This window comes from Falco punctatus (genome assembly GCF_963210335.1).
Source record: "Falco punctatus genome assembly, chromosome: 1".
NCBI classification, from domain to species: Eukaryota; Metazoa; Chordata; class Aves; order Falconiformes; family Falconidae; genus Falco; species Falco punctatus.
In genome coordinates this window covers 52,075,005-52,085,478 of record NC_137580.1, presented here as the reverse complement: position 1 = coordinate 52,085,478, position 10,474 = coordinate 52,075,005, and the positions used below count along the sequence as shown (strand labels likewise).

Here is a 10,474-nt window from a genome sequence, read left to right as displayed (position 1 = left end):
GTAAATAAATTTTATTCTATTTATCTCCAAAGCCATTTTCATAAATTAACCACACTTACTGAAGAGATCTTACATTTTTTAGGTATTTTTATTGCAAATTTTATAGTAAACAAGACAAATATGTACTCAGAAAAACTGGACCCAGTGCATCAGACAATTTTTTCATATTTATACTTTTAATATATTCAGTATTTCTTTAAATTCAGATATTTTCATTAGGGAGTTTTATGAAAGTGTATCTGCTGGAAATCGCTATGCAGTTTTCAAAACACCATACCATAAACTGCAAGAAATCTTCACCAGCTTTCTACCACTGTTTTTAACAGATCACTTCATGGTAGGAACTCCCTATCACATTATTTCGCATTTGATTAAAACCCTATAAACTTCCAAGTAACTTTCCCCAGGGAATTCTGTCTCTTACATACACGTAAGATTTCTGGCCTGCCTAAATTGTTTTGGTGACTGCAATATAACAACCTCTTCAAATTTTGTGTAATTGGTGGCTTTATTATGCAATCATAAAGCGGCAAGATTTATTATATTTAAGGTTGTGTTTTAAAGTAACTTATTTCATTAGTCAATTTTTAGTCCATGAGACTACTTACATTGAAGTCAGTTGCATTACTAATTAAAACATTTAGTAGCTATACATATACAGGCAACTTGGTCTTTAGATTTTCACTGAATGTGCAATACACAAACTTGACACTTTAATTAAGCATTTTACATCACAGAATTAACAGGTTATTAAAGCCTGAAATATAGTGCATAAAGGGGCTATCAGTCATACCATTTTGAATTTTAGCATAACAAAACATATATTCCACAGTGGGTTTTTGAATATGAAAATCCTATTTGCTCTTACAATAGTTTCTGCAAAAAGCCACACAGTCCAGGTCCTCTAAAACATTCATGCCTATACATTATACCCATTACTGGAAGAATTTTAATACAGTAGGCAGCAATTATTTTCAATGCCTCTTAAAACTTGTACCAAAAATATACATTTTCCATAAAATCAAAAAATAAAATATCTGAAAATGTTCTGTAATAAATCTAGAAAGAGAGGAGGAATCCAGTCTTAAAAGTTAAATTCTGCTCTCAAATATACAATGTAAATTGAGACCAATACATTATATTTGTGCAGCTGACAGAAGAATTTGACTCAGTCAGCAAGATTAAAATGCAAAAGTTACAAAAGTATGGAAACTCTTATTTCAGGAGTTTAACTTTGTCCTTTAAAACTTTAAATTTGGGATTGTTGTTCACTTTCTTATTAAATATGACAAGAATATCCTCTTCTGATTTGTGACATTCACCAGCTACTGCGTAATACTGAGCTATAACCTGCACAAAGACAGAGGAACAATTTTGAGTTAGTAAAGATATTCCACTTTAAGAAATAACACATTCGCATCACTGTATTATAAAAATAGCACGGAATCTATTACGCTATTATTCCTTTGCAGAACTAGCACTGAATTTCTTCCGTAGTCCAGTAAGCAATAAAGAATGTGTCCCTCAGTTGACATTCTGTCAACTGATACTCTGTTAAATGTCAAACTTCTTTGCTTATGTGGGTGGGATTTTATGAATTTAAGCATTACAGAAAGAAATTCACAAGATCAAAGGAGATTAAAAAACATATTGTCCATTACCTTTTTTCTGAGTTTTTTAATTGAAATTTCATTGTCTGGAGCCTGTTTCAGAACTGCTTTGATGGTTCCCTTCCAGTTGAATTTACCTAGAAAAAAATTAGGTGCACAACATCATTAGTAAAATTAGGTATTTCCAGGTTTTTTCTCTAGTAGGAACCAGCCTTCTTCAGTCTCCTAATTTTGGAACCAGTTCAGCTACCACAACAGTTGTTACCTTACTGACCCTACAACAGCAGGGTGTCTTAAGCATAAAGGCTGTTTTTGAAGATTGTAATAGCATAGACATGAAGAACCAATATACCACTCTAACAACTAGGGCCGGGATTGCTTTTACTTCTGTGCTTCGGCTATTAAGCATCCACTCTTACTAATACAGCAATAGTTGGGAAGATGTGTCTCCTCACCCTTGGAGCACAGGTAGTCGATTTCACACAGTACCCACTTCAGAGGTCATTAACCCCTAGTTTCCGAATAAACAATCTGTATGTTCAAAGTAAGTGTGTCAGATGATAGGCGTGTTTATGTAAGCATAAACTAAGGTCCAAAACAACTAAAGACCAATTTATAATTCACTGAGGAAAAACAGGGATAGAATAGATACAAACAGATGCAACAGAGCTGTTACCCTTTTTCCTCTATGTTGGTTAATGTGGGTGGCAGCAGGAAAGAGACCTGCTGCTGTGAAACAAACATGCCAAACTCCTCGTTGCCCAGTGGAAGCAAGCATAGCCAAAGGCTGCCAGCACAGCAGAAGCAACAAGTTAAGAGAATTAGATCAACATCAAATGTTAACTCTAGCACAGGCCACTTACTATGGAACACACAGGTATACTGAATATCCAAATCTATATGTATACTGAGGCACAACTGATTTCATGGCTTGCTGCAAAAGCACTATATTTACATTCTGCCCTGTCTTTTGCAGAATCGGTTTGTAACTATATGAACTCCCCCTTTAAGAATACCTTTACCTGTTCCCACATTTTCTTCATTGCCATTGGTGTTTTCTGCTTCCATGCCTTCTGAAATGTTTTCAGTTTTCATTCTCTTTGTCATTTCTCTGTGAGGCTCCTCTACAGATGGAATTGGATAAACATACACAAAACATTATAAAACTAAACTATAAAACTAGTCTGATGTGACTTAATTCTTGTAACGTGAGTTTATAGTTGCTAAGAGGTTCAGATTTTATATAAGGACTCTGCAACCACAGTGTTAAAAATAATCTACTTTGTCTATGTAACTTACTAAAAAAATTCTACTTAGGTAGATTATTGAACTTTAAGGTGTTGAGAAAAAACATCTTGAAAACAAACAAGAATATAAGGTGTAGGATAGATACCTTCTGTGTGTTTACATTTGCGTTTCTTTACATTTGATTCCTCTTCTATTTCACTGTGATGGCCATTTCCATTTAATTCAAATTCATTCTCCAAGCTCTCCTTTCCTTTCTTGGACTTTTTACTCCTTTTTATTTCTGACTGGTTTTCTAATTTCAAGTCCTTTTTCTCCTTCTTTTTGTTCTTTTGTCTCTCTTCTTTTCGTTCTCTCTTATTCTTTTTCCTCTCAATTTTATCATCTGTAGTTCCATTTTCTTCTTCCACTGTTTCTTCCCTAGTGTCTGTAGACCGCCCCTCTTCCTTCGGTTGTGGTTTGTCTTGTTCTTTCTCACTTGAAATCTTTTGTTTGAAGACAGATTATTATCATTTTACATGCCTTTTTTGACGTTACAGCTTTTCTCTACTACATTATTCATGAAGAACACAAATATCCTGAATTCAATTAAACTGCTTACATGTGGTGACACCAATTACCTGAGAAACAGCACTACATAGCATGGCTGATTCTTCTTTTAACTTATCAGCCTAAATGCTAATTACCTTAACATCACAGAAGAAATGTTGTCTTAAAGCATATATAATTTCTATATGAAATCTTTCTCTATGTGTTTTTTAACATATTTTCTAAATGTAATTAAGGGAGAGAACTCTTCAATTTACATAGACAAAAATACAGTATATTACAGCAAGATACAGAACCTATTCCCAAATATACAGGCCCTGAGTAATAAATAATCTTAGCTGTACCATCCATTTCCCTGTCTTGGGATACGTCTGGGACAACAAACTATTATTGCATGATGTCAACAAAGGCACTGCTGCTTGTTTTAATTGTACTTTTCTCACCTTAACACATCTGGTTTTCTTTTAATGTTCCTGGGCTTATAAGAATTTTCTTGTAGCAGAATTCATATACTAATGAACATTTTTATGTTTAAATTAAACTTTAATAATTACAAGTGAAATACAATTACTGAAATATTAATGTGGCTATTTAGAAAGAGAATACATGTTTATACAAGCAACTTAATACTAACTTGTTTTTGTAAAGAGTAATTTCAATTCAATTTCAATTAAATTTGAAGTCCACTTAAGAAATTCCTTTGAGTATATACATTTCAGAAAATACACCCTGAAGTGTATTTTGAGATATTTCTAAGACCTCTTAAAGGTGTATTGAAATGATCTGAGCAAGAAAGTTGTGTTACATATTTTGCTTTAATGCTATATTCTGTGAAAAATGTAAATCGTTTACTTGTGTCTAAATAAAATAATTGTTCAGATTCAAGATTTTTTTTTAAATGAGTTTAAATCAAGACAAAACTGCTTAAGACTTCAGTGAAGTTGTACTAACTCAGAATTAATGTTTCAGCAAGACATGTCCTTGAAACTCACTGCCCAGAGTTTATGTTATGTTCCTATCCTTTAAAGAAATGTCTTTCCTTCCTTCCTGGCTCTTATATATGGATTCTTCAGAAAAACTACAAATAGATTTAACTGGAATCATCAAGTCAGGAACATAAAGCATAATCAACAAGGCATTAATGTCAAAGGCATGCAGACTCAGAAGAAGTTGGGGGGAGCTAGGAGAACATCTTTACATCGACAGTGAAGTAAGCTTCTACAACAGCTTTCTAGTAGCAGCAATACATGTCAACAAACAATCAAAACACCACCCTACCAAAACATGCTAAGCTAGCCCTGAAATAGCACAAAATTAGCCACTGAGAAAAAAAGGTCAGTGTAAATTCACAATTTGTACACAGAAGTGGGAGGAATTTGCACCAGAAACTGGAGGTTCTCATCTCTCTCCACTAATAAAATAAGTAAACTAGGTGCTGTTATTTTCCAACTCCACTACACTTAAATCTGAGGCCAATAAAGTTCTAGAAAGACATTGTGTTATTCCTTCTTGGCATGTGGTAAAAGACTGGAACCAAAGATAAAAGTGGTGGTTTTCCTTTCCCTTTGTACTAATAGCATAGAATAAAGTTAAATTAGCCTTCTCACTACTGTGTCACAATCACGTCACTGTGTCCATGTTTTTAATCACAACCTACTTGCCCAGTATGCACAAATACTTCAGGAACAATATGCTGTACAAATTAGCAATTGTCTTGGAAATTACATTGTAACAGTATCCACTGGAACAATGTGAGACAATATTTCTGCTAACATCTACAAAGAGAGTCTGAAAGGTTTCCCTTATAGCACTTTTGACTGCATTCCTGTTGTACAATATTGTACCTCTAACTTAACTTACATTTCTGGTTGCTTCAGAGAAAATATCCCACACCTGGTCTTGCAAAATGCTGTCAGTAATTCTCAAACTGTTCTTCATCCAATTCTGTGCAGGAAAAAAAACACCCATAACTGAAAAGGTGCACCTCTGACTTTTTTCTTTATTACCATGCATTTGGTTGTTGTTTTTATTTAAGAATCTAATCACTTCTGTTTAAGATCTGGTTAGGCATTTACTTTCTATGAGATCTTTTAAACTTCCATGCTAAATTGTTTTGCATAATGCCTTTGTACTGTTATGAGGCTATACCATGCCTCTCAATTGCTTCACCAATAGTAATCCAGAAAAGCTAAATATATAGAAAAGATAATCCTCAAGCCTTTATACAGCTGGTTATGTTAACAATGTTCTACCAAACCTTCTGACAGTTCTCACGAGTTACAAGCGTTAGGATCTGATCTTACTTATTTGTGTGCTGGACAGATGGTGATGCTCCTGAATGGATACCTTAGTTTATTACAGAAAAGTACAATTCAAACGACTATCTCAATGCAAACATTTGAAAGTTGCTGGGGCTATTGCAGGAGTCCCTGCTAAAAATTAAAACAAAGCATTAAATTTCTACTTATAATATGCTCGCACTGTCAGCAACATATCAACTTTCACGAGTGTGGAATTCCAAGTAAAACCTAATATAAAGATTTTTCCATTGCAATGAAAATCTCAGGAAAGCTGCGTTTGTAAACTGGGACAATGAACTGCAAAAACTTTTGATCTTACACTGCAACATATCTTATCAAAGAGAAAGGCTTCTTGACAACATCACTTCCCCTGCTTAGAACATCAATTCTGTAGAAAAGTATTCTAACTTAACAGCTCACTAGCAGCAACTTCACTGCAGCTCCATTAGGTTTTATTTGAGTGCTTTGGAAGCAACCATGATCAGAGGCTGCTGGGTGGGGAGAAAGGCCAGCTTGCCAGTAATTCTTTACTGATACCACATGAAACATTTAGGATTTGATTTGGCTGTGATGCAAAGTTTAGTGCAGCACGCAGTGTGGGAGATTCTGTCAGACTACTGAGCAACAGGAAAACTCTCAAAACAGTATCGTCCCTTTACGAGGAAAAACACAAAGCCACAGATACAAGAATCCTTTAAAATTATGTCTAAGCATTTGGAGATTCAATAGAAATTGCAAATAGAAAAGAAGAAAGGTATTTAAAAAAAAGAACAAGCTAACACATGGAGATTAAGCTTGAATGGTGAGACTTTGGCTTATACCTAATTAAAACAGCAAGGAGATGTATTTTACAATCATTGCCTATTTGAAACTCACCTATTACGCCATCTATTTACCAATGCCCAAATAAGCAATTTGTCCCACCTTTGTAAAAAAGAGAGTGACACTCACTAAGAAAGTCTATTTTTAAACTCACTGCATGGATTACTACAAATCTCTATTAGAACACACCTGAAACTTTACTTTTTTTCTTGGAATATTATCAAAGACACGCATCTGCTCCATAATGTTCCGCACTTTGGGGCTTATGTTTGGCTTCTTCATTATTTCATGAATTTTCTGAATGAAGAAAAACACAACTAAATCAGCAAAGGAGTATAATGATCAAATGAGACATGCAAGGTAGGCAAGTTGGAAACACACTGGACAGAAATAACCCAGTACCCATAAACAGGATACCCTGCTCGAAAGAACTGTTCAATACGCGTGGGGAAAACGCTAACCTTTGGTTTTATCATATATCATAAGATGCGTCAAAGTTATCTATATAAAATGTTATGTGTAGGCAAACAGGACTGCTCACCAATGGTTTCTGATGTACAAGTTACAACCTGTAATATAAACATTTAAAAATAAAGTAACTGTATCACATAGGGAATCACTGCAGCATGAAAAAGACCTGCATTAAGCAAAGCAATTGCCAACTGGTTGGTTTTTGCAAACTTCTGGAGTTAATTGTGAAAATTAGGCTAAGTTTGAGGCCACAGTTCGACATGCATCTCTTTTGGCAGTAGTGCCAGCTTCAACAACCATTAATCCCTGTAAGACAGCTCAGGCCTGTTCCTATGCTAGATGTGCCAGCAGAACAGCATAGATGAAGTTAGGCTTGGGCCTTACAGCAGTTAATTGAACCAGCACTGCTGCATGTGGAGGGGAAAAAAGGCTCTGAGCTTCTCATTATTTAAAAATGTAGCCACTGGATGCTGGAGAGCCTTCCTGTACTTCTGAAAACGTATTTACTGAAAGGTTTTGTGGATCTGTTAAGACTACCAGAAGAGGATGCTCTGTAATAATCCCTCACCTTTCTGTGTAGAAAGTATTGAGGAAGGCTAACAATTTTCATAAACAATAGCATTCATATCATACTGCCTTTGAACAACACGCTCAAACAATGTTCACCCTCGAGGACACTGATCTGTTGACTTCAAAGGTATGATTTGTATGCCTTGAATACATACGTAGCTTAGTACTTTGTTAGATTGTGTTCTACACGTGATAGAAATCAACAAATCCATGGATAAATGTGATCTAATGGGATTTTAAAAACCTGACAGTTCTTTCCCAAAACTTTTAAAGGAAACTAATAGTCATAAGAGGTTTTTGCATTAGATATGTAACTACCCGAAGGGTAGGACAGATAGGGTAGGAGACATTTCCATCCATGCTGGAACCTCTGCTGTTCAACATATTTAAAAATATCTGAAAAGAGGGCAGGAAAATTTTCCTGGTGATATGAAGCTATTCAGTATGAGGACTGTGAATAATTCCAGAAAGATCTTGAAAGAATGAGTGACTAGGTAATAAAAAGATGAATTACATTCAACAAAAATTCATGTAAAGCAGCATGCATAGGAAAAGCAATCCTAAAATGGCAGGCTTTAAGTTGATCACTGGAATTTAGACATAAGATCTTGGGGTTAAAATAGCCAATTCCATGAAAATACCAGCACAATGATCAGCAGCCGTCAAAACAGTAGATCAACTGAAAAAAATCAGTAATAAAGGAATAAAGAACACAGAAAACATCATTATGACACAGAGTAAATATATGGTTCATCTGCATCTTAAACACTGTATGTAGTCCTTGTAACCTCATTTCACAAGGATACAGCAGAACTGGGAAGACTTCTGAGGACCAAAGATATAATCTACATATGAAGAACAAGTGAGCAGGGTAGGACTTCTCAGCCTGGAACAGAGACAAAGAGATGGGAAGGGATGCCTGGCGGAGGTCTACAAAAGCATATGTGGCATGAAGAGGGCTGACAACGATCCATGCCTCTTTGTATGCAAGAACTAGGGAACATTACATCAAACCAGTAAGACAGAGATTCAAAACAAAAGGTGCATTTCTTACCACAATAAGCAATATACCTAACAAGGAACTGCCAAAAGCAAGCTGAGGGTATTGGGAAAAATCAACCTCTGCTTTGCTCCAGTATAGCTTCTCCTTAACCATTATAAACAATAGTTATTTATCATATATCTATACAGTACAAACCTTACCTGAATCCACTCCTGTTGTTTAGCATCTCCTTTGGTAGTTTTGGCTTCAAAGTCTTTCCCACCATATTTCTGGTCCTCACTTACACACTTCACATGTTCCTTATAATCGTCACCCCTGGACATGGGAGATTTTTAACTGTCATTCACAAAAGTGTTCAGTCCTTTCAACTACACAAGACTTACCTAATCCACAAACTAAAGTAACAGATGATAGCATTTATCATTTAAACCTCAATACTGTCAACACATACACAAGTAAAGCTTGACGTGTTTGAAGTACATGCTTGTAAGACTGTTGACATTTCTGTCATGCTACAGCCCTCAGTAATAATTTCTGACTTGCAAAATCAGACCCAAGTCTTCAGTATACTGCTGCTTTTCTTAATGACTCTAACTTAAGCACATTTGTATATGTAAGGTATGCACAATTCTTAAAGCACCTCTGTATTTTACTACTCACATTGACATGTTTTAAAATTAGAAAAGCAGGTTAAAAATGTTCGCAGAAACCTAATTCCTAAATATAGATATACAAACGTGGTAGCGTAGTATGACCAATTCATAAGTGCCCCTGAAAAGGAATGAATATATACCTTAATCTTTTGTCAGTGAAGCATTGAGAAATATAACCATTATTTAAGGACAATCTTATTTTCTTATGCAAATTCATACATTTATATTTCAAAGCAGAGCGTAGCACTGCTTTATTCTGAAAAGTGACAACCAAATTCAGAACTTTTGACGTTACTGCCAATCTCACTCTCCCTGCAGCAGCAGAGCAAGTAACAGTCAATGATCGGACACTGAAAGTGCTGTCACTTAGATCGGGAAAATAAAAGATCGCAACTCTGTTTACTGTGTGGTTTAGCTGTCCTTGTGGCTCAAATCTGGATAATTAAGTCTGAAATTATATAAAAACGTGCATAAGTTTGAAATACAAATATGAATTATTCAGAAATTGGAAATTTAATTCTAATATACTATAGAAAAACATATATTTGTATTTGTGACAACCAGTGCAGAGCGAGCAAGGCTGTTTTCCATGCTTTACCTACCAGAAATCCTTGCCACAATCCATGCAGGAAAGGCACTGGCAGTTTCTGCAGATGTTCACATGTTTCTCAACTTGTGCTTTCTTCACAGATTCCCCACACGCACTGCACGTGAACACGACCATGTCGCCGAGCAGTCAGCAGCTCCTGGGCAGCGGGTACAACCGTCTTCCTCCCCACACGAGCACAGCCCTCGGCATACACGGGTTGATCCTACACTTACAGCTGGAAAGAAGCGCTGGGATGGCCCCAAAGCAACGCAGCTGCGCGCCCACCGGCAGGAAAGCGAAGCTGCTTGACTGCGCGCGTGTGAAAGTCCTGAAGGGAAAACTCACTTCGCTCGACACCTTCAGCACGGGGGACACCAGCACCCCCGGCACCACCAACGCCCCCTACCCCTCCGCCTCGCTCCGCAGCCGGCGGTTCGCGGCTCCCCGCAGCAGGCCCGCCTGCGCTGGGGCCAGGCCAGCGGCGCCGCTGTGCGGAACCCGGAGGCGGCCGCAGGAGCGGGAAGGCCGGCCCACCCCCTCCGCTCCGCGTCCCCGCACCCTCCCCCCTGCCGGTACCTACCGCCCGCACCTCCACCACCGCCTCCAACGGCGACACGTGCAGCCGCCCTGCCCTGCCCTGCCCCCTCCTCCCCCTCCCGTCC

General features: G+C 37.1%; 1 protein-coding gene across 3 annotated transcripts; it reads right to left on the bottom strand.

Moving 5' to 3' along the window:
• Nucleotides 1-69: 69 nt before the first annotated feature.
• On the bottom strand, nucleotides 70-10,473 carry LYAR (Ly1 antibody reactive). 3 transcript variants are annotated; one of them, XM_080381665.1, is made up of 9 exons: nucleotides 10,393-10,473; nucleotides 9,826-10,140; nucleotides 8,771-8,885; nucleotides 6,716-6,823; nucleotides 5,265-5,348; nucleotides 3,004-3,340; nucleotides 2,633-2,734; nucleotides 1,662-1,747; nucleotides 70-1,350 (listed from the first exon to the last, which is right to left on the bottom strand). In XM_080381665.1, the coding sequence occupies exons 2-9, from the start codon at nucleotides 9,945-9,947 to the stop codon at nucleotides 1,216-1,218; spliced, it is 1,089 nt and encodes a 362-aa protein (XP_080237791.1). In that variant the 5' UTR covers nucleotides 9,948-10,140; nucleotides 10,393-10,473; the 3' UTR covers nucleotides 70-1,215. The 3 variants fall into 3 exon arrangements, with proteins under 3 accessions (XP_080237791.1, XP_080237793.1, XP_080237792.1); XM_080381667.1 differs by having other exon boundaries at nucleotides 9,826-10,047; nucleotides 10,393-10,460; XM_080381666.1 differs by having other exon boundaries at nucleotides 10,402-10,424.
• Between the last annotated feature and the right edge of the window lies 1 nt (nucleotide 10,474).